This window comes from Felis catus, chromosome B2 (genome assembly GCF_018350175.1).
Source record: "Felis catus isolate Fca126 chromosome B2, F.catus_Fca126_mat1.0, whole genome shotgun sequence".
Taxonomy (NCBI): domain Eukaryota; kingdom Metazoa; phylum Chordata; class Mammalia; order Carnivora; family Felidae; genus Felis; species Felis catus.
Genome location: NC_058372.1, coordinates 114,955,256 through 114,979,878, shown reverse-complemented (window position 1 = coordinate 114,979,878; position 24,623 = coordinate 114,955,256). Strand labels below are relative to the sequence as shown.

The 24,623-nt window shown below is 37.9% G+C and overlaps 1 protein-coding gene across 12 annotated transcripts in view; it reads left to right on the top strand.

Annotated features, from left to right (window-relative positions):
* The window catches only part of PTPRK (protein tyrosine phosphatase receptor type K), a 561,747-nt gene extending 538,943 nt beyond the window's left edge, over positions 1-22,804 (top strand). For all 12 annotated transcript variants that reach the window (XM_023254331.2, XM_023254334.2, XM_023254335.2 and 9 more), the window contains 11 exons: positions 1,298-1,395; positions 1,807-1,923; positions 6,529-6,683; positions 8,787-8,922; positions 9,367-9,516; positions 10,403-10,576; positions 13,557-13,688; positions 13,838-13,963; positions 16,573-16,736; positions 17,488-17,623; positions 21,313-22,804. In XM_023254331.2, the coding sequence (XP_023110099.1) occupies positions 1,298-1,395; positions 1,807-1,923; positions 6,529-6,683; positions 8,787-8,922; positions 9,367-9,516; positions 10,403-10,576; positions 13,557-13,688; positions 13,838-13,963; positions 16,573-16,736; positions 17,488-17,623; positions 21,313-21,366 (1,442 nt within the window). In that variant the 3' untranslated portion in view covers positions 21,367-22,804. The remainder of the gene's footprint in view (positions 1-1,297; positions 1,396-1,806; positions 1,924-6,528; positions 6,684-8,786; positions 8,923-9,366; positions 9,517-10,402; positions 10,577-13,556; positions 13,689-13,837; positions 13,964-16,572; positions 16,737-17,487; positions 17,624-21,312) is intronic.
* The last annotated feature ends 1,819 nt before the right edge of the window (positions 22,805-24,623 follow it).

Here is a 24,623-nt window from a genome sequence, read left to right as displayed (position 1 = left end):
GTGTGTGTGTGTGTGTGTGTCTGTGTGTGTGTGTGTGTGTGTGTGTGTGTGGCATAGTCTGTGGCTGGAATGGAGTAGTACCCAAGACTGATATTGTTATAATGAGATGTTAGACTCTCTTCCAGCAAAGTTTTACAAGCTAAGACAGAGAGAAAACTAAGGGCTAAAGGGAACTTCGTCACGTTCATTCTATGTAGAAAATACAAAAAGGCAGAGAAATCTTGTTACAGTGGCACACCGGGGAATAAGAGCATCCTAAAACACCTTAGTTATCTCTCCATATTGACCACTGTCCGTCATAAACCTGCACCGTTATTTATTTCTTAAAAGAGGGAAGTAAAACAAAAGCTATGTTTGCTCTTTTGACAGAGGTCATTTTCTAAGTTTTTCCACATATCTTTGCATTAATTGAGTTGAATTGTAAGCTCTTGAAAGTTAGAAAGATCATCCGTGGTGGACAGTATTCTAGTTATGTGGAGATTTTTTGATTTGTTTTCATTTTTTTTAATTATGTATGTTTATTTTTGAGAGAGAGAGAGAGAGAGAGAGAGAGAGAGAGAGAGAGAGAGAGTGAGTGGGGGAGGGGCAGAGAGAGGGGGAGACATAGAACCAAAGCAGGCTCCAGACTGTGCTGTCAGCACAGGGCCCAACGCGGGGCTCGAACCCACATACAGCGAGAACATGCCCTGAGCCAAAATCGGGCACCCAACCGATTGAGCCACCCAGGATACCCCGTTTTGTTTTAATGGCACTGAGTAGAGTATAACCCAGTAGGTGCTTTTGCAGTCTGGAGGTGATAATATAAGGTTGGGATGTTTGCTTATAAGTATGGATGTTTCTTCATTAATCCCTAAACATGCACTGCTTCATAAATGATGTGGATATATTTCATTGGTAATATATGCTGTTTGGTAGATGGTCATGTAAGACTTCCTATTTTTTACATATGTTTGAAGATGCATCAAACTAACTTAGTGACAGATATAAATAACCTAAAAACTAGTGATAACTTCTTCTGAATGGAAAGTATAAAAGGCAAATTGAAAAAAAAAAAAGGTGGTATATGCCTGTTTTTGCTATAGTGTGAATTTAGATACAGAATGAATTTAAGTAATTTCGACAACTTTTTGCGTTAGACCTTTAATATGTTTTCATTGTTTATTTAGTTTATTCTGATTTTTACTTTATATATATATATATATATGTATATATATATATATATATACTTCTTACCACTTACTTTTTCTAACTACAAAATGTATCTGATAACATAATATTCAAATTAATTTCTTCAAAGGCCCAGTTCATGAAACAGTATATGATTTCTGGAGAATGATCTGGCAAGAACAGTCTGCCTGCATTGTGATGGTTACAAATTTAGTTGAGGTTGGCCGGGTAAGAGAAAAAAGATTTTTTTTTCTTGTTTCACAAAACATGAGTGTAAGTTGAGTAGCCAAACAGAAAACACTTAGAATAGAATCTCATTTAATTGTTTTAAAATGTTGTAGGCATAGCATTTCAAATGAGTGCTCCTAAGTGGATCTTTGATGGCTGAGAAATTATTTGATTTCTTATTGAGTAATAAAAGAAACTTTGATTTTATACTAGATTCCGATTGCATCATTGGGCTATATATTGTAAAGACACTACAGCAAGTTTTTCTATTTATTGTGTAATAGATTCTTTTATCTCATCTATAGTTTTTTTAACCGTATTTTTACTGTAACCTAAAGAGTGACCACTGAAATTAAATCATCTTGGTTAACGTGTACTCAGGTCCACCTATATACCCTTTTTGTCATTTAGGTTAAATGCTATAAGTATTGGCCTGATGATACTGAAGTTTATGGTGACTTCAAAGTCACTTGTGTGGAAATGGAACCACTTGCTGAATATGTAGTTAGGACATTCACTCTGGAAAGGGTAAGTACCCTAAAATTCTCTTATAAAATATGTATATTGAAACTGTTTTTTCTCTTAAAGCTCCTGTCAAGATTTGTTTTTTGATTATGCTATGAAATCCACTCATTCATTCATTCCACAAATATTTATTTGAGAGCATGCCATGTGCCAGGCATGGTTGTAAACCTTGGGATACATATTAAATACATAAATGATTTCTATTTTGAAAGATGATCTAGAATTATGTGAAAAATCACGAAACTAGAAAATCAGAGAACAATCGATAGAACGAGAAAAATTAAATATAAACCAAAGACCAACAAAAAAAGAATAAATTAGATCAAAAAGCTAGTTCCTTAAAAAGATCAATGAAAGAACTAAACCACTGTCGATTCTAAATGAGGGACAATCCAAACTGTGCAATATTAGAAAACACAAAAAGCGTATAATTCCAGTTATACTTCCTGTTGGGAAAGCAATACAAAATATTACGTGTAAACTTGGAGACAGATTTTAGTCTAAATCCCTTAATTTTTTTTTTAATTTTTTTTCAACGTTTTTATTTATTTTTGGGACAGAGAGAGACAGAGCATGAACGGGGGAGGGGCAGAGAGAGAGGGAGACACAGAATCGGAAACAGGCTCCAGGCTCCGAGCCATCAGCCCAGAGCCTGACGCGGGGCTCGAACTCACAGACTGCGAGATCGTGACCTGGCTGAAGTCGGACGCTTAACCGACTGCGCCACCCAGGCGCCCCTAAATCCCTTAATTCTAATAAATAATAATTCTCAAAATTTGACCCAAGAAGACTTAGAAACCTGAATAGATGATAGAAGAAACTAGAGTCTTAAAATTTACCATTAAGTTGCACTATGGTTTTATAGTTGAGGTTTCTGCTGGGCACGGGCTGCGCCACAGTCCTCCTCACCTTGTGTCCATGACGGCCGATCTCATCGGTCCCCACACGCACAGCAGACCCTTCGTGTATGGCGCCATGAGCTTCTTGGATAAGATGGCCAACGGGCTGGTGGTCATGGCCATCCAGAGCCTGCATCCCTGCTCCTTGGAGCTCTCCTGCTGGGCCTGCATAGGCTTCTACCACTAGATGATGGTGGCTGTGACCAGTGTCGTGGGCATGGCTGCTCCCCCTCTGTCTGTGCGGTCTCCTCGTCTGGCCCATCCACCTGCAGAGCTGCGACCCTGGAGCCCAATCCTGACACCTTCCCCCCATGGTCGCTGTCCTGTGCACATGAACTCTACATGCCATGCCCAGCCCTCCATGCCACCCCCAACTCCCTTCCCTGTCCCCCCATCCTCACCTGGCTGTGAGAGCGGCAGGTGAGGGCAGGGCGGTCAGCAGCCCAGATGCTGAGCTTGGCCCTCTGGGATCCAGGGGTGCACCCAGCTCACCCCTCACCCCAGGCTCGGTCGGCATTTCCTAGGTGTTGCCGGGTCCCTGGACGAATGGTATCGTCACTGGGTCTGATGGGAGCCTCAGGCTTGGGGGGTTGGGGGACCCGAGTCCCACACCCAGTGCCCAAGGCCATCACTGACCATGAATAAAAAGCCACCTACGTGTGAGGAAAGAACAAAAAATTAAAATCTTTGAAGAACAGTGAATGCCTTTGTCAATAAAACTATTTAGACCATAGAAAACCATCAAAACCAACTAAATATATTCTACATTTTTTAAGTTTATTTGTTTTGAGAGAGCCAGTAGGCTGGGAGGAGAGAGAGAGAAAGAGAGAGAGAGAGAGAGAGAGAGAGAGAGAGAGAGAGAATCCCAAGCAGGCTCCTTGCTGACAGTGCAGAGCCTGATGCGGATCGGGAACTCGGGAACTCTGAGATCATGACCTGAGCCGACACCAAGAGTCGGATACTTAACCAACTGAGCCACCCAAGTGCTCCTATTCTGAAAGCTAGCAAAGCTGTGATAACAGGACCAGACACTCTTTCACACTCTTCTCTCCTCCCCTTTTTTAACTCTCTCTCTCTCTCTCTCTCTCTCTCTCTCTCTCTCTCTCTCTCTCCACACACACTTTGAAGACCAGTTTCATTCAGGAACATGCTTGAAAAAACTTCAACTAAAGTACTGAAAATTTGAAACAAGCTGTGAATTAAGAAAACATCACAACATGATCTATAATGATGGTTTTCTAGGGATGCAAGGATATCATTCCTATGGTAGGAATCTAACTGGATATTTCATCACATCTTCCTTAAAGGAGCAAAACCATATGATTTTTTCATAGATATTGTAATGTACATTTATAGAAGTAACCTATATTAGGGAAATAAGGGGGCAACTTAAACAGGATAAAGGTGATTCAACAGTAACTAGTAGCACGTGTGTTAAGGAGTGCACACCCTAAAGGCATCACTGTTTAATCAGGAGTGTGATGTGGATTATTATACTCACTAGTATTCAAAATTTGGGGATGTTCTAGTAAATGAAATAAGACAACAAAAGGAATAAATTGCTTAACTATTAGAAAAGATAAAGTTATTTTTACATGAAATTATTTTATACCAAGAAAATTAGAGATAATATTTTAAAATTGAACTAATAATAATTTAGTTGGCTAATTCAAGATAAATATTCATAAATGTTAGCTTTTTTGTATATTAGCCGTAAACAGTAGTAGACATTAAAAAATCTCTTTCACAATAATAAAAATTTCTAAAGTATCTAGAAATATATTCAACAAAGATATAGGTCCTAGGTGACTAAATCCCACAAGTGTATTAAAGGACATCAAATATGATCTGAATAAATAAATGGAGATGTACCGTGGCCCAGAATCAGAATATTTTATGTTAATACCACTTTATGTAGTTAATGTAATACTAATTAGAACATCATTGGATTTTTTTGAAATTTGTTTTCTTGTAATTTAGAATTGGAAAAGAGTAGTTGTTTTTTTTTTCTCAATGTTTATTTATTTTTGAAAGAGAGAGAGAGAGAGCACGAGCCAGGGAGGGATAGAGAGAGAGACAGAGACTTAGAATCTGAAGCAGGCTCCAGGCTCCGAGCTATCAGCACAGAGCCTGACGCGGGGCAAAAACTCACAAGCTGTGAGATCATGACCTGAGTCGAAGTCACGTGCTTAACCAACTGAGCCACCCAGGCGCCCCAGTTTGCTTTTTTTAACCATGCATTTGAAAATTACCTAGGAAAATTTAAATAAAAAGAGCTCTAAGACAACATGCATTGCCAGATATTAAAAAGAACTTTTTACGAAAGTTTACTAACAAGAACAAGGCCCTTAGAGCAAGCCACTGCAGTCAAAGGATTAATATGGAGGAGAGGTAATTGTCTGAAATCAGGCCTCAGAACAATTTTTTAATTTCTTTTTTATGTAAGCTCTGTACCCAACATGGGGCTTGAGCTCATGACCCCCAGATCAAGAGTCACATGCTCAACCACGTGAGCCACTCCAGATCTTAGAACAATTTAGTGATCTTCCTCACTAGAGTTGACTTGAAAAGTAGTAAAGAATAGTAAAGAATATAGTAAAGAAAACAGTAAAGAAAAATGATGTTTTATTTGCATGATTCCATGAGGATGTTTATCATTGTCACTATTATAATTATCTGTTAAACCCTGCTGTGTGTAGGGTATTGTGTAAGAACTGGAACTAGAAAGAATAATAAGACCTGATCTCTGGCTTCCATGGGTTTTGATGCTATTGGTCTATCTATATAGGACAGAATCTCAGCTTTCTCAGTGTGGTTCATTTATTTCATGGGATTTTTCTTCATTTTCTGATTGAACAAGTGAGATGGAGATATCACAGATAGCTCACAGTACAGTTGCAGTTACCTAGATTATAGTGCGGTTTTTTGGCTACAAATGTGGATTCTTAAAACTAAATTCTGCAGCATTCTTTCTATGCTCTCTAAGCTGTGCTACAGCAATCTGCGGGCTTCTTTTAACCAAAAGGTGAAAGCTTTGAAGTGTGCATTTAAATATTCTCTTAAATTAACCCAATGGAAGAGTTGGCATAACAATGAGGCTTCCCTTTCATCTTGTATTTTTGTTACTATAAGTAATACTCTGTGCTGAAGTATTTCACAGAATTAGGAAACATCGTTTGCCCAAAAAACAGTGTAGCTGTCTGTATAGTTTTACGAAACAATCTAGAGTAGCACTGTCCTGGAAAATCCCTCATGCTGTGCTTCAAAACCATTTTCAACATGGATAAGCAAGGCATTAAAATCTTTTTGAGGCAAGAAGCTAGAAAGTTGCTTTTATTCAGCGCTTGAAAACTCGGTGCTTGGGTCAATAGGGCAGCATTTTAGCTTTCCCATTTTTCCCTCTTCTAATAATTTTATGTGTTGTCATCCCAAGTAAGGAACAGACTGTCAAGGTAAATAAAATTTACACAGAGTTATAGAACTGAGCAAGACGTCTAATTTCCTTTCTTTGGCAGTTATCTGACAATCAAGACAAAGCTCCTGGGCCAGGTCAGGCCAGCACTTTTTTTTTTTTTTCTTCCAGAAAAAGCATGATCTTTGGTATAGTCTTCTTTTTTTTTTTTCATTGTCAACCAGGTCTAGTGCCTGTGATTGTGTTTGATGACTTTATTTGGGTTCTTTGGAAAACCTTCTTTCCATGTGTGCACAGAGGGGGTACAATGAGATCCGTGAAGTTAAGCAGTTCCACTTCACCGGCTGGCCTGACCACGGAGTGCCGTACCATGCCACAGGGCTCCTCTCCTTCATCCGGCGAGTGAAGTTCTCCAACCCTCCCAGCGCGGGCCCCATCGTCGTGCATTGCAGGTGAGTGCTGGACCAAATGGCCTTGACTGCACAGCCAGCCTTTTCAAGGCAGCAAGACTAAGGCTTAAAGCACAAAGCAAAGGCCTACTTGCAGGGTTCCAGCTTGCATGTGTTACAGGTAAGGGAAAACAGCAATAAAATAAAAGTTAGCTGGGAAGAGGACATAAAACAGAAACTTAAAAAAAAATAAATACATTCATCCTAACGTGTGTAGTGTTGCTCACAAATGGGAGTGTGGAAACTCTCTTTTAGTGGCAACATCTGTGTTTGGGGGTTGTTTTTTTTATACCGCTTTTGCAAATCCCATATTGTATGGAATGGTAGGTTAAAATTGAGATTTCTTGCCAATCTAGTAAATTCCCAATAGAATCTCAGCTTTTAAACCTAAATTTGAGACATACAGAGTTACTAAATGGCCTAAATTGCAAGAATTTGTGCTATAAAACAGCTATTTAAGAATTAAAAAAAAAAAAGCCATCCATCAGAGGACCTTGAAAACTACATCAGCGAGAGCCAACAAATATGTGCCAGAAAAATGTGCACATTATATCCAGGCTTCCTTCTGATTAGAAACGTCTCTTAAAACAAGCATTCAGAGACACTAAAAGCAAATTACATGGCCTCATTTTGAGATGTGAACAGAAAACTATGTACTGAATCTGAAAAGCTTTTCCTAAATGCTGCACACCACTCTCAAATACTATCCCCTCCAAGCTACATAATAGGTTGTACTTAAGCATTTTTTTTTTCTGAAAATCCAACCTATTCAGAATTTAAATGACCACATATAAAAGGGGAAACAACACAGAGAATGAAGTAAAAGTAAGGCATCCCATAAGGATCAGATACTACACACCCTGAAAACAAAATCTTCAGTCCTCCTCAAGAAATCTGATGTACTCTTCAATTACTTTCCTGTCTCAAACCCTGGGAACAGTGATTGAGAAGATGGTAGGCAAAAAAAAAAAAAAAAAAAAAGGAAAGAAAGAAATAGAGATACCCACAGTATCTTCTACTTAAATTTCTTAAAGAACAGTGAGTTTGAGAAGTGACCAAATCTGGACAAAGAAATAATGTTAATAGCTCATCTATGCATTTAGAAAATGAGATAAGTAGGTTTTCAATTCAGGAGTGTCTTGACTTATCATAGAGGTTTACTTTCCTATGAATTGCTTGCTTCAGAAGTGCTCCAAGGTTCTCAGATACTCTCTTGGAAACAGAAGTATCATTTTCCACTTAGACTCAGGTATCAGTAAATTTATGAAAAAGAGGAAGCTGACTACCAAGTGGAATTTCCCACCGCCCTAAAATCCTAACTATATCTTGTTTGCTTTGTTGATTTTTATATATAAAATTGAAGAAACATTCCAAAGGGGTGAAATAACCAAAGTATTTTAAGGTTCAATTACTGAATTCAATACAGTAAGGTAGTGGCTATCTTTGTAACCTGTTAAGAATTGTATTCTAAACCTAACTATTCATTTTCATTTTTCCTTCAGTTCACCATTCAAATATTCCTTCTACTATTGGTCTCCTCATTGAAAACCACCATTTTCCCCTCCACCCTTACCATTAGCACTTCCTTTGAATTGTGACTCCTCAGAATGTTTTGGAATTAATTTTCTTTGTCTTGGTATTTAAGAGTCCGTGAGATTAAAACAGTGAGCCAGGGTTCTTGCATTTTGTCAGAGGACCCACAAGTACATGAGTATTTTCATTTGAGGTTAAATTTTGAAGCATGAATCCACCCCTTGGTCAATTCTGAGCTTGAAATCTTGTGTGCTAGATTTGCATAAAATGGAGACCTGCGTAACAGAGCTATGGAACTTGAACAATATGTATATATTATTTTTAAACACAATTTGATTTAGAAAGTTGAGAGCTTTTAATTTTGAACTCCTGTTCCAATCTTCATGTTACACCAAAGCAAATACTCTTCATGAAGTTATTTGTACGTTAAATGTTTATACGACACAGACAAATTACGTCTTGCAGTTTGTTAAAGCAGTTTGATTCCACCCATGTGAAAGTTGTAAGGATTTCTAATCAAGGTTGCATGACTATGCTTCTTGCAGTTCTTCAGATTTGTTTCCTTTTTTGTAGTGCTGGTGCTGGACGAACTGGCTGTTACATTGTGATCGACATCATGCTGGACATGGCTGAAAGAGAAGGTGTTGTGGACATCTACAACTGTGTCAAAGCCTTAAGATCTCGTCGTATCAATATGGTCCAGACAGAGGTGTGTTACTTGTTGATTTATCGCTAATGCCCCCCCCCTTTTTTTTTTGCTTTCCAACATTTATCAAAAATAATAAATGTTTGGGGCACCTGCGTGGCTCGGTCGTTTGAGCGTCCGACTTCGGCTTGGGTCATGATCTTGCGGTCCGTAAGTTCGAGACCCGAGTCTGGCTCTGTGCTGACAGCTCGGAGCCTGGAGCCTGCTGTGGGTTCTGTGTCTCCCTCTCTCTCTGCCACTTCCCTATTCACAGTTTGTCTCTCTCTCTCTCTCTCAAAAGTGAATAAACTTAAAAAATAATAATAACAATGAATGTTTTTCATCAAGTCATATAGGAAAATATTGATATCTTTATTAATGTTTCCATATAGAGAAAATTCTTTGTATTCTCTACCTTTGATGACAGAAAATTTTTATTAAAATAGTGTGATTTCTTTTCTTTCTTAGGAACAGTACATTTTTATTCATGATGCCATTTTAGAAGCCTGTTTATGTGGAGAAACTGCCATACCTGTCTGTGAATTTAAAGCTGCATATTTTGATATGATTAGAATAGACTCTCAGACTAACTCTTCACATCTCAAAGATGAATTCCAGGTATTTACTTATTTCTAGAGCTTCTTTTATGAGCAACTTATTGCAGTGTGTTCTGGGCATTATTATAATTCTTCTAAGGAAGGTCTTTCAAGTCAAATTTATAACCTTTGACCCTACTTTAAGTATAATAAAATACCTGTCTCTTTCATTATACATATTATAGAGTCACTTTCGTATTAATGAGCTCATATCTGCTGTATCTGGAAGTTCAGATTCAGGGAAGGGTTTGGGGAAAGGTATCATAAAAGTCAAATTTGGCGGTGATTTGTGTGTATTTACAACCTTTTTTAATGCAGTCTTATGGATTTTAACCTTCTGTGTCACTCACAATGTGAGATCAAGCACATTAATAATGATAGCTGAAGTTTGTACTAAACATTGTCTCTAAATAACCCCAAATGTTTTCACTGCCCTTAAAACATCCCTGAAGGTATATGAACATGCACTTGGGAGTGGCTCTGGAAAACCAATACTTTGATCCCTTGTGCAGTGCTCTTTCTAGCATGTCACAGCCTGTCTTCAAGTGTGGCATGCCAAAATGTTACTGCAAATGATACTTTCCAACTTTGACGGTGGATGGATCATCATTATGGGCTACCCCAATTCTATTTTCTTTGGTCAGGCAATGCATTTTGCAGGTAGCCGTGGTGTTAGGCTTCCCTTTTCCTTTTGAGAAGCACAGTGAACAATCCATATATTGTTTCTTTGTCACTGCTGGGGCTTCATTAGGTCTAACTACAAAGTCTATCAGTCTGTCATCGTGGCAAATGCCGCTGCCTTGTACAAATCCTTCACTTTGTACTTGGCCTCCCAAATACCTGATAGGTCTGCATTATGCTACTGGATGGGCTGCTTGCTTTTAACCTAGGTTCCCTTTTCTTTTTAGACCTTGAATTCAGTCACCCCTCGACTGCAAGCCGAAGACTGCAGTATAGCGTGTCTGCCCAGGAACCATGACAAGAACCGTTTTATGGACATGCTGCCACCTGACAGATGTCTGCCTTTTTTAATTACAATTGATGGAGAGAGTAGTAACTACATCAATGCTGCTCTTATGGACGTAAGAGACTGCTGTCTTTGTTAGGATAAAGTGTCACGAAAAGCTACATAATGTGATGAACACTAGCTGGTTTTCTTTTCAGGAAAATTAAAATGGCTTAGAAAGGAAAATTGGAAACTTTCATTGACATACAAATTTTTTTGGAGAATGATTTTGAATAGCCCCTACAGGGATTCTTAGGAACTGTAAGTTTTAGGCTTCGTTGTAAATTTGGAACTTGATTGTCAATTATTATATTCTTTCTGGGAAATACCTGCAGGTGATATTTTTCATCTTAATTATTTTCAGAAAAGAAAATCATGCTTATGTATTTTGAATGTTAAGTTAGGAATGAATTTTTAAACCCACAGAAAGCCATTTCGTACTGAAGTTGTGTTAATTTGGGAAATCTTTATATCTGGCATTTAACGTTCCAATAATTAATAACATTCCATTAATTAATAGAGACCATTTATAAGTAACTAGGGGAAGGCACCAAAGATACCATGTTAATACATCCATCATCATGAAAGAACTCTCTTGCCCTATTCCAACCTTCATAAAATGTAAATGGTAGAGCACATCCTCAGCTGGTTAGCATCCCATAGACAGAACAACATGGAAAGAGAGTTTTAAGTTAGTCTTTGGCTACCTTGCTCGGTTACCTTGGAAAGAAGTAAGAAAGCTGTCCAGGTTCAGAATCTTTTAAACAGCTCATCATCTTCATTTATACACATTTCTAGCTTTTGCCTCTTAACCTATGGAACCATAGTGAGGGGACATTAGAAGTCAGGATTCATTCCTGTATGACTAATAATAAAGCCTTCTGAGTTACTTCTCCTATTGTGTTTTCCAAAATTAGTTCCTGATAGTAGAGACTTAGAAAGCCTGCATTCTACCTCTGAGCCTAGTCTTTCAGTCGGTTACTTTGCTCTTTTTATGCTGAAGAGCACAGTGGTCTAAAGACAAGCTCAAGTGAAAAGTTCCCATTCTTGCCATGACCAGAGTCTTGCCTAGTCATTAATCATATCCACTGAAATCACACTGGATCCTCATTGTACCTTTTATTCCCATTTAGTTGTCTGGAAAGGCTAATATACTAAACACAGAGAAAACACACAAGACCCTTTTGTTTCTGAATCTAGATTTAGAATTTTAAAAGGCTGTGTAAAAAAAGGGAAGGAGAAAATACTATTGGGAAAGAGATTGATGAGGCACATGTTTGAGACATTTTTTGTCTTTTGGCATCTATCTCTGTCAAATTTTTCTTAATTTCCAGGTTGTTTTCTAGTCAATATGAAGACTGAATCTGCTCTCTACCTGTTTCCACTCTCTGCTTAATTTCCCTGTGACTCAACATAGATACATTTTATTTTATTTATTTATTTATTTATTTATTTATTTATTTATTTATTTTTCATAGATACATTTTATAACTGAGACCATCTGCTAGATTTTCTAGTGTGGTTGGGGCTTTAGAAAAGTTAGGTTTGGTTTGTCTTTAAAGAACAAGGCTCATTGGTCAGCACTTCCCACTCCCCCTACCCTCTAGCAATGTCCTCAGTGTTCCATACCCTTGTGTATGGCTGTGAAGAATTAGTAGGTAAGGCCAAGGATTCCATGATTTCCATGCCTTGGGTGTGCTCCTGAACTTAGAGAGGAAAGAAATAGGAAACCATCTGTCTTTCATATCATCTTATTCACCTCCTCTCCCCTGTGACTCAGAAAGTGAGTAAATAACTTACCTTCCCATGGAGTAGACATGTAGTTGTAAGGAAAGTTTACTTATTTCTTCTGATTCCTTTTCATGAGCCTTCATACCTTTCTTAGGAGATACTCAGCCCAACTACAGGTGACACTTTGTGAGGCTTGAGGTCATATAGAAGCAGCCAGGTGAATTGCCAGTGCTCATATTTATCCTACAATCTTCCTTGGAGTGGAATGCCATGGTTAGCAGCATTTCCCAAATGGTCATAGGATCAGTCATCAAGAATCAGTTTCTACGCTGATATTAAAAAACTGGAAATACTTAAAGAGTCCTATGATACAAATGAGTTAGGGGATCACGGACAGTTCTTAGTAGCATTAAGGACATCAATCTCAGGCAGCAATCTAGTTATTTTTTTACAACCTATTTAAGTTAATACGTAGAAATATAGGTCATCAGTCTGCAGGATGACAGATTGCCCAGGTCAAATCAGCATACCCTCTCCTTCTGGATAGAGATAATGTGTTGTGTCCCAATTAAGGCGCACTTAATAAAGAAGGAGCCATTCCCTTATAGGTGAGGCCAGGAAGTGCATTTTATTTTTTGGAACTTGAAAAATCTTAAGTGATTGAAACTATCATTCTAACCATTAATATCCATTAGAAATGCCCAAGAAAGTGGATGTGCGTATACGATGTGTAGAATGTGTTGAAAATATTCATATAATGTTAAAGTACATGAGTTTGAGGTGTATGTAGTTTTGCTTATCTGAAGTGGAAGAGAACCCAGCAGTTATACATATTGATAGATGATTAACAGATGGACAAATAGATAGGTACATACATACACACACACACACACACACACACACACACACACACACACACACAAATACACCAGGGAATTTTGTGTCTTCTGCCTCTCAGACCAATTACCTTTGAAAAACTGAAAAAGCCCACAGGTACCTCATGCAGGTTTTTAACCTTGAGAAGTTTTTTTAGTTTCTCCTTTTGTATTTGTCCTATATTTGCTAATCGCAACAAAATAAAACTTAAGTTCTTATCTTGAATTGCTACAGAGACATTGAAGCCTTACCATCAGGTTGACCGATTACTAGCTCCAGTACATTCCATTGGTCCAAATCTGTTCTATGACTTATGCTGCCATCTGTCTCCATCTGCATGTGAAGCTATCACATCTTACTTGGTCCTATTAAAATGTATTGAATGTGCTTGTATACCTGATCATTTGCCTTAAGTTCTTATGTTTTCCATCTACCCTATTTCTTTACAGAGCTACAGGCAACCAGCTGCTTTCATCGTCACACAATACCCTCTGCCGAACACTGTGAAAGACTTCTGGAGATTAGTGTATGATTATGGCTGTACCTCCATTGTGATGTTAAATGAAGTCGACTTGTCCCAGGTCAATGGCTATGAGTTGCTTTTGTGTACTCTAACACAACTTAATAAATTAGTAATAAAATGTTAAAATCTGTTTCATACTACCCCAATTAGAAAAAAAATAATGCCCGTTTTCTTTTTGTTTCTTTTCCCAAAACATTCATCCTCTAGGGCTGCCCTCAGTACTGGCCAGAAGAAGGGATGTTACGATATGGCCCTATCCAAGTGGAATGTATGTCTTGTTCGATGGATTGTGATGTGATAAACCGGATTTTTAGGATATGCAATCTAACAAGAGTAAGTCATTAATATTTTAACTGAGTTGTAAGAGCAACTGATCATAACTATGTTGGGGTATAATTCCAATCAGACAACAGGGAGAGTAGAATTAATAGACATTATGTAATCAGTCCCAGTGCTACCAATCCTCTTACACCTTCGTATTAGAAGAAAAATGCATTCCAAAAACAGGAAAGCAGAAATGCTGAGAGTGAGGAGTCCTGGTCAGTTACTAATGTGTTACATCTGGAAAACTAAATTTGGATGCACTGGCTCAAATGCACTTGATTGTCTGAGCCTGGTCTCTGCCCCTGTAGACTTTTCTGAAGGTTGACTACATGTCTTATTAGTATTGATATCCAGCCTGAAAGAGGCATATAATTGAAAAATAAGAATATAATAATAATAACAGTGACTAAAGAGCTTTACCTTAGAAGGAAGGGATATGTTGGATCAGCCGTCATGGAAAGCCTCCATGTCACTGTTCCAAGTCCTGCATATAAGGGAGAACCCCACACACGAGGAAACGTAATCACAGCCATCATTGATTCTCCTCCCACTTACAATTTCACCTTTCTCAATGTCCCGGTGTCTGGCTCTGCCCAGATCCGTAGAAGCAGCACTGGTACCACTGTGCCTTTTCCCAGCAACAAAGCAGCAGCTGTGTTCCTCAGAAATCTTCCTTTCCTTGAGTCTTCATATGTTTTACACTCAAGGACAAATTAAGTTCGGGGTCTCTCCTTCAAAAAAGCAAAAAAAAAAAAAAAACAACCATTACATTAGTAATTAGTAAGTATTTAGATTGGGTAACCAAACAGTAAGCAAAATTTGAAAAGAAAACATTATTCTCTTTTTAAAGAGAAAGATTACTCTGTTTTTAGAGCAGCAGCTCTATGTATGTGTATTATTTTAAGTGTATGATTCAGATTGTCATATTTCAGTGTTTTCATATCAAAATGGCTATATATGTGTTTCTGGTTAATACGTCTATATGTTTAGCCCTAAGAGAATAAAATCATATCCAATTCTGTCGCTCATTTCAGTGGAGAAAAAAAGGATAACTTCAATCATGTCATAATATTCATGCATATCTTAGATGTTAATTTAAATGGAATCTCATTATGTCTGCACATCTGTTCCATTATGGTTCTAGTAATATTTTAGCTGAGAAACCATCACTGCTAAACTAAGAAAGTAAGACTTGTCTTTTAATTGAGCTATTTATATGAAAAATATTCTAAAGACAGGATCTGAAATCTGTGTTACGTTTTTTTGCCGGCGTATTTGTTTATTTATCTTCCTCCATATTTGGTGTTCCAGTCCTTATTAGGGCACGATTTTTTCCTGTTCCCAATCTTATTTAATAGCACGCACTTCATCAGATATTTAATAGGTACCAATGAGAAGTTGGGTGTTGTACTAGTAGGTCCTTGTGACACGTGAGCCCTGGCCGAATGGAAATTCAGATCTGATGCCTTATGATATAGCTTACTCATGTATTGCAAATTCTTCCTTACATTTCTATACGAGGGCTTAATGTACTGATTCATTCATTCAATAGTACTATTCCTGGAAAGTATTTTGCTAGATTCTAGTGATACAGAGTTTAGGGGAGAAAGAATGAAAGAAAGAGATTTCCCCGTCCTTAAAGAATTTATATTTTATCAGGGAAAACAAGCACTGAAAAATTCAATTCTTTATTTACAAATATGAGAAATTTTAGAGAAAAAGTACAAAATCCAGAGTCTTTGGGTGATCTGACAGAGCTGGGTGAGTAGAGAGGACTTCGTTGGAGTAGTGATCTTTGAGACAAAATTTGAAGAATCAGTAGGAGTATTGGGGGCGGGAGAACCAACTATCCTGGTGTTCACAAGACAGAGAGGTTTCCCAGGACACAAGAAGTTCTGTTCAAAGACCAGAAGAGTTCCAGGCAAACCCAAAACAAACTGATCACTGTATTTGGGATTGAGAGGGACAAACAAGGAGATCTTTGAGGCCAAATGGAGAGTTTTACAAAGTTCTCAAGGCAAGAACTGCCTTGATACATGGATTAAAAGAAGGCCAACGTGTCTAGGACTTGAATAGTGTGTTAGAATAAAGGGAAGGTTAGGGAAGGAAATAGAGCCATATTGTGTAGGGATTTTTAAGCCATGGTGCAACATGGATTTTATGATAAGATCATTTGGAAGCCATTAAAGCAGGGGAATGACAAGATCATATTTGCATTTCAAAATAATCATGATGCTGCAGTCAGAATGGTTTGGAAGGAGATCAAAGTTTATTTAAGGAGATCAACTAAGAAGTAATTATCATAATTGATGCTTGGGCCTATGCAATGATGTCAGTGGTGACAAAGAGAAAAAGAATTTGAAAGTTATTTAAGAAGTGTGATTGATTATTGGATATGGGATATGAGGGAAAAGCTTATATAAAGGTAATTCTCATGGTTCTTGCTTCTGTAACTTAGAATGTTTCTGTATTGGTATGTACATATTTTAGACTTAGCAGCTAGACTCAATCCAATGCAAATGCCATTTATATCATGGTACCATTTTGTCTGCAACTTCCGTTTTTAGTAAAAATTCTAGTTCCAAGTTATTTACAGAAAAATACTTTTCCTTCCACAGCCACAAGAAGGCTATCTGATGGTACAGCAGTTTCAGTATCTAGGGTGGGCCTCTCACCGAGAAGTGCCTGGCTCCAAACGGTCATTTTTGAAACTGATACTGCAGGTGGAAAAATGGCAGGAGGAATGTGAGGAAGGGGAAGGCCGGACCATCATCCACTGCCTGTGAGTATGGTGCCTCCACTTGGCCACCTGGGGGCCATGGTGCTCATTTCCTTACTAGCTTTCATATTTTCTATGTTAAAGAGTCCTCAACTCATGGGGCGCCTGGGTGGCTCAGTCGGTTAAGTGTCAGACTTTGGCTCAGGTCATGATCTCACGGTCTGTGAGTTTGAGCCCCACATCGGCCTCTGTACTGTCAGTTCAGAGCCTGGAGCCTGCTTCGGATTCCATGTCTCCCTCTCTCTGCCACTTCCCCATTCACGCTCTGTCTCTTTCTGTCTCTCAAAAGATGAATAAATGTTAGAAAAAAATAAATGTTAGAGTACTCAACTCATCTCTATGGATCTCCATAGATATTGTTTTAAAATAATCTTCCTGTCTTATGATTCCGTAATTAACTACCAGTTTTCATTTTCGTATTTTTTAAACACTGATTATCACATAGCTATTATATTATTTAAACTCTTTTGAACACTACTTGGAACCACTTTTCTGATGTCCACACTTTACAAATGTACCAAAATTTCAAGGTATTGAAGTTGCAGTGGTCGATGCCTGTAGCATCTTCTGACACATGAGCCACAGAGCAAATATCCTGCTCGCGCATCCTTGCTCTCTGTCCTCTAGGCATACACGCATATAAATGAAGCAAAATTAATACAAAATGGAAAAAAATTAACAAAACGTGTAACATTGTGTGGCCTGTGGTGACTAAAAGCTGCTACCTACATGCTCTTGCTTTCTTTGCTTCCAGAAATGGTGGTGGGCGAAGCGGTATGTTCTGTGCCATAGGCATTGTTGTTGAAATGGTGAAGCGGCAAAATGTCGTCGACGTGTTCCACGCAGTCAAGACACTGAGGAACAGCAAGCCAAACATGGTGGAAGCCCCGGTGAGTCAGAATCTTAGACATAGAAGGGAGCAGAGATTAGACATCATATACCTACTCATCGGGTTGACTTCACACTCCCAAGGGAAATCAGATGTATAAATGAGTCTTTGTGGGGACTTTTCCTATCTAACTGATGAATTGCTGAGCATCTCTCTCTACCCACATAAATGTAATCACATATCACAGAAACTTAATGATGAAAACTATTTTCACTTAATTTGGGAAAGGTGTAGATTTTTTTTCTCTCTGTGTTAGGCAATAAATATTTGCTGTAATAAACTTTAGTAAATGGTTCTATAGTAAGAATAAATTCTACTCTCTAGACTTCATTCTTGCTTATTTTTATTTCTTTTTTTTTTAAGTTTATTTATTTATTTTGAGAGAGACAGAGACAGCATAAGTAAGGGAGGGGCAGAGAGGGAGGGAGAGAGAGAATCCCAAGCAGACTCCATACTGCCAGTTCAGAGCCCCATGCAGAGCTCAAACTCACAAGCTGGGAGGTCATGACCTGAGCCAAAATCAAGACTTGGACGCTTAACTGACTGAGCCACCCAGGCACCCTGCTTATTTCTATTTCTTACAGCATCTTGAGTTAACTGGCAAAACATTAATCCAAGGGATATACACATGGATTAAATCAGTACTTTAGACACCTAATGCCCTTAAACAACATATGAAATTTATTTTAGTCCTTAGCTTTAATTCTTCATTTCTGGTCAAAGTATAAATTTTAAACTATCATCACTGACAGTTTTCAGCTTCTACCAGTTACAGTGTGCAGTTCAGATGATGCCACCTGAATTTGCCAGGGCTCATAAAATCAGACCACGGCTCACAAAGTAAGAGCCGATAGGAATGTGTATGTGGGAGTTCATCTGTGTGAAGGTGTATGAAGAGTAAGAAAGAAAAATTAAACTCCTCGAGCACATTTTACTTCTAAAGAGCGATGTCTGTGGGTTACACACATGTGCAAAGTGGGATAAGGTCAGGAGCAGCTGTGTAGTTTATGCTCAAACAAAGGTAAACCAGAAAAACCAAGGCAAATTGTTGCTTGCCCTACATTTATCAAGATGATCAGATAACTAAAATGAGCAATTCAATAAGCCTTTAAAGTATTCTCACCACTTCCTGCTCATGGATTGTTCACACAAAAAGTGCATTGCTTCCTGAGACAAAATCTGAAGTTACATTTATACCGTTTCACTTTTAAAAGTGAGAACAGACTTTTTTCCCCTTCTACAAGTCCCCTCAAACCTCCCCAATTCTAGCTCATCCCTTGGGCTCTGCCTGTTGTCTGGACAAGATGATGTCGGTTTTGACTGGAGTATTGGCAATGGAGATGGAGAAAAGGGGATAGACTTGAAGGATTTTTGAAGTAGAACTTGTCAGGTCTTCTTAAAATATAATGGTTATGTCTTTAAACTCTTCGCTGTCTGTTTACATTTCTTAATGTAAACTCTGCCTCTGTCTCTCAGATCAAGTCTTTTTAAATTCATCAGTGGGGTCGCTTCAGTGTCAGAATTCAAACGTTACCTCCAAATTTAACTCTAATTTCCTGCCGTAAGTTGGGGGGGAGGGGAATCTGTGGTTAAACTCAACTATTCTAGAACCTTCCAAGAAGTTCCTATTTACCTTTATATTCATGTACCATTAATCCTGACTGAACACCTACCTTCGGATTTGTGTTTAATCGGCATTAATGATGAGTTCAATGTGCTGTTGAATTGAACTGACAAGTTTGGTAAGAAAATTTGGAGCATAAACAAAAGCTGGTGACAGTTTAAAGAGACATAACTGTTTTCAAGCACTGTGTGACTCTTCAGATGCACTTGCCACAGTGGTAGCCCAATTTATTTATTTTTATTTTTATTTTTTCTAATCTTTATTTTTGAGAGAGAGACAGAGTGTGAGCAGGGGAGGAGCAGAGAGAGAGGGAGACACACAATCCGAAGCAGGCTCCAGGCTCCGAGCTGTCAGCACAGAGCACGACGCAGGGCGGCTCGAACTCACAAACCGTGAGATCATGACCTGAGCCGAAGTCGGACGCTCAACCCACTGAGCCACCCAGGCGCCCCAGTGGTAGCCTAATTTAAATCACACCTACTTGATAATTAAGGGTAGGATTGATAAAGATCTCTTTCAGAAAGATTTTACCTCCCTACTTTATTGTGGAGACACCGGGAAGTTCTTTAGAAATACGATGCATTTTAGGTTGTTCTGCATTACAGCCTGGATTTTACCCACTTGGAATGAGTTGAAAAAATTTTAATGAGGTACATATTAGAAGTCATAACTTGTAATACGGTCTGATGTTTTCCAAGTTCTTGATAATGGAGCAGTGCTTAGGTGGATGTAAAGGAAAGACAGGTTTTTTTAATATGAAATTTATTATTTTATTGTCAAATTGGTTTCCATACAACACCCAGTGCTCCTTCCAACAGGTGCCCTCCTCAATGCCCATCACCCACCCTCCCATCCCTCCCACTCCCCATCAACCCTCAGTTTATTCTCAGTTTTTAAGAGTCTCTTATGGTTTGGCTCCCTCCCTAACTTTTTTTTTTCCTTCCCCTGCCCCATGGTCTTCTGTTAAGTTTCACAGGATCCACATAAGAGTGAAAACATATGGTATCTGTCAGGAAAGACAGTTTTAACTCAAATTTAGTCAACCAAATTGTCTTCAATATTTAAAGAGAGGAAACAGAAATTTTCAAATATAAGTAAACTCGAAAAGGTGTAAGAGCCACTAATCATTTTTGAAAAATTTACTTTAATATTCTGATGAATGAAAAGCTGTGTGAGGGCCTCCTGGGTGGCTCAGTAGGTTAAGTGTCCAACTCTTGGTTTCGGCTCAGGTCATGACCTCATGGTTCATGGGTCCCAGCCCCACATCAGTTTCTGTGCTGGCAGCATGGAGCTTGTTTGGGTTTCTCTCTGTCCCTCCCCTGATTGTACTCTCTCTCTCTCTCAAAATAAATAAACATTTAAAAAAATAATAATAATGAAATAAAATGACCTATTTTTCTCCTGCTAAGGACAGATATCTGAAGTTTGGAGAAGAATATTTGCACTTGTTCACTGTGTCATTTATTTGTAATAGAGAAAAAGTAAAAGCAATCTAATAGTCAAATCCGTATACCATACATTTATGTAGTGTGAAAAGAAATGTTTAACATAAGAAAAAGACGTAACAGTGTTAAAGGCAGATAAAATATAAACTTATACTCTCGAATATATGTATGCAATGATATTCTAAAAGAATTATTATTTCAACCATGCATAAAAAAGGACTAAAGCAAAACTAAGGCGGTATTTTACCAAGAATTGTTTCTGGTAATAGAGTTATGAAACTCTTTCTGATTCCTTGGGTTTTTCTATACTGGGAATTTTTTCTGTAATGATCAGGTTTTACTATTATAATTAGATAAAAAATACTGGAGATTTTTTTAATTTGATAAAAAATATAAGGCAAACACAATATATCTTTCCTTAAGTTCCTTTCCTTAAACGCCGATCTTTAGACTCAAATGTAACATATATATGCCCAGAGATTAAACTTCTGTATCGAAAAAATAATTGGTAATTCTCGAATAATCTAACGTGGTGGCTTGGTGTTCGTTTGGCGGCTGTGGTTCACCGTTAGTCTCCTTTTTCTCACCTTTTCTCAACTCTTTTGTTTTCACCTGTTTCAGGAGCAGTACCGTTTCTGCTATGATGTAGCCCTGGAGTACCTGGAATCTTCTTAGTCGGGTGAGACTTCGGAGCACAGCCGCGCAGAAACCTGTTCATCTGTTGAGCCAGCAGCTGTTGTACCTGTTACACCTGTGCAGAAAGATTTTAATGTGGGGGGTGGGAGGCTTTTACATTCAAGAAGTAAAAGTATTTTTGTTATGAAGTTGTGTATCTTAATAAAAAGGACTCGACTAGTTTCTATTACCGTATGAAAGCATCGACATTTCGTGCCGCATAAATTATATTTAATAAGAACCAGATTCAAATGAGAACTTCTCAGTGTTTGTACAGTGAATACGCAGCTTTTTCTCCCCTGGTTTTGGTAGAGCAGCCACCATGTGTTGCATGAATTAATACTTTCTATGTGGCATTTTTTTCTCCCTTTTTTAGATAAAAGATGTTAAATCTTTAAGGAAGAAGTAAGAAAAGCTGTGCAAATTCATAGTAAAGTTCATTTTTTATATGTTTCAAGTGTAGCAGATCTCTATATAAATATATAAATATATATAACTGGCTTATTTTCTTTTAATGTGCAATGATGGCTAGATCATTTAAAGTTCTTTTTAGAAAAAACATAAGCCAAAGACTCAAGTGTAAATATGTCTATACGGAGAAAGCACATTATATTTATTGGTTACTTACATTCCTTTTTTGATGGCTAAAATACTACCACCACACAATCATTTTTTTTTCTGAAGAAAACTTTTTCTTTCACTAAAATCAATTGTAAACGATTTTTGTAGATTATTTTTTGTATGTTTTAGTGTAAGTAGAGGATAAACTTTTTATTCATAAACCAGGAAGCAATGTTCTTTATAGTGATTCTCTTGTGTACATGCTTGTGAATTCAATTTATGTAAAACACCTTGGCAATTGGGTCTTTTAATATGGGACCAAATTAAAACATTTTGCTGAAAATGTATAATTTTCCACAATTTCATTAGGTAAATAATGGTTTGGTGATCATACATGAGAATTGCACACATTCAAAGGCCTTGCTGATCACTTGTGCAATGTTGAACACAGCCTTTAAGCATCGTTTAAATTTTAAAGGAATTGATTTTTCTCAGCCTGTGACCAAGCACTGGTCAAGAAAACAAAATGGCAACATTTATGCTTTCAGAGTCACGTTTTAGCAAACTGTAAACCATCAACACTATAAAGTGTTTCTTTTGATGTTTACATGCACAAGCTTTGGATTCGGACCATAGAGAGTGTGAACAAATCAATGCCAAGATTCCTGTTTGTGCATGGCCATGGGATTTGCAAGTGAACCTTTCCAAATGTGGTCTTGTTCATATGCTCCATGTAGCTGTAACTTCACACCATCAGCTTGCAGTTTGTTATTGACTGAAGCATTCCAGTATCCTCCTTCTAGATTGCCAGTACATGACATGGTGCTTATCAAGATTTAACTAAAGTAAGAGTGAAATAAAGTTTTTATAATTACAACAATTGTTTGCACATCATTTTCTCTTAATCTTCATGTCTTCACTCCCCCCAAAATTGTCTCTTCTCACTGATACTAGTAGACCACTAAAATTCTATTAAAAGTAAAACGAATGTCCAAGCACTAATATCTTTCTTTTTTAATTGAATGTCAGCCAGTCCAGATGAGTGGAAGGGATAAAGGCCAGAAGATTGACATACTTTTTTTTAAATTTCTATATATGTATGTCACTATCTTTTTATGTGATAGACATTTTCATACTTCTTCCTTATAGCAAACTTGACAAATAAGTATCCCTGTTTTATGGATGTTGTAATTGAAGATAATGAGAAAGTAAACGATTTGTCAACAGATTCAAACCTGAGTCTGATTTACCAGTTCATTCTCTTCCACTAAACACACTGCTTCCCCAGTGACATGACAAAGAAAATTTGGCACTTCGTTCTTATTGTTCCTCATTAATTGATTTTCTCATAAAGTCTCATTATGGGTATCTTCAAACTTCTATTTGCTGTGTACATTATTAGAACATTTGTGACTTTCATTAGTAAGAATTTAGATAAAGAGACTTTATCTTTTCCTAGAAAGACTAATTTACATTTAAACATGGGTGCATTCAACAAAAAATCCACAAGCTCATCCAAGATTTCTTTGCCTGGTAATGTTCAGGATGTTAATCCTATAGAGGATTCTGCTTTGCTGCATGACCCTGCTTTAATTTCTGCTCACGTGACTGTGTCCACACTCCACCAAAATTACCATAAATACCACTGTTCGCAAAGCTCAGAGGTCCATCTGGCCTCCAAAATTTAAGCAAAGAACAAAAGGAGTCCTCTCTCTCTCTAGCAGAAATAGTGTCACGCTTGCTTTGGGCACCACAGAAGCCAGTTCATTCGTAAACAATGGGGGGATGTAAATATGTTTTTCTCAAAACTCATTCGAAAAGTCCTACTTAATACCCCATGGCACTCCCTGTGCTTGGATGGCCACGTTCAGTCACCTATGTCTCTCTGGGCAGGAAATGTCTTGGCAGGGCTTTTAAAAGGGGTCATGCTTTTCACAGTGAAAGGCCTCCGACCTTTCTATCAGTTATTCCTTGAATGGCTGTCATGAAGTCGAAGTTTATAGATCCCCTTCTTAGATATTATCACTAGGGAAATGCCAGAAGCGTGTGGACCAGAGGCACACAAACAGCTGGGAATTTATGAGTTTTAACAAAGTACTCTTAGAAGTCAGTGGTAGGTTTCTGGTCTGAGCTGCCTAGCCTTTTTCTAATATTTAGTCTTTGGAGAAAGTTTTCACATGAGTGTGCTGCTGCATTGCAACCAAAGGATCTGACATTGAGACACAAGAGAGAAGATCTTTTTACCTGGACAAGAAGGGAGAAGAGACACGCTTACCTCTACTCTGATGTGCTTATGTGCTCATTCACTATTCACCTTCTCGAGAATCTTTTAGGTTCCAGGTACTCACGTAACAAGCGTAGAAGTCAGGCATCAACAGCTGCTACCTCTCAAATCTGCTCTGTTGTTAGGAAATGGTTCCTAGCATCTAAAGAATGTATTAAACAACAGTAAATATTAGAATTCAGGAGGGAAATGACTGTAGCGCACCTAGAAATATGAGATCATCTGTTAGCTTTGGGAGAACGCTTTTGAGATTTGCCTCACTTTATGGGAGAGTGGCAATTCTACATTGTTAATTTCTGTGCACTTCAGCAAGCCATCCTTTTTCATAACAAAATAGCAAAGAATCAATATTCCGCCCCATGCCCCAGTGCAATATGTAGGATATTGGTAAAATATTTCCATAGGCAGAGAC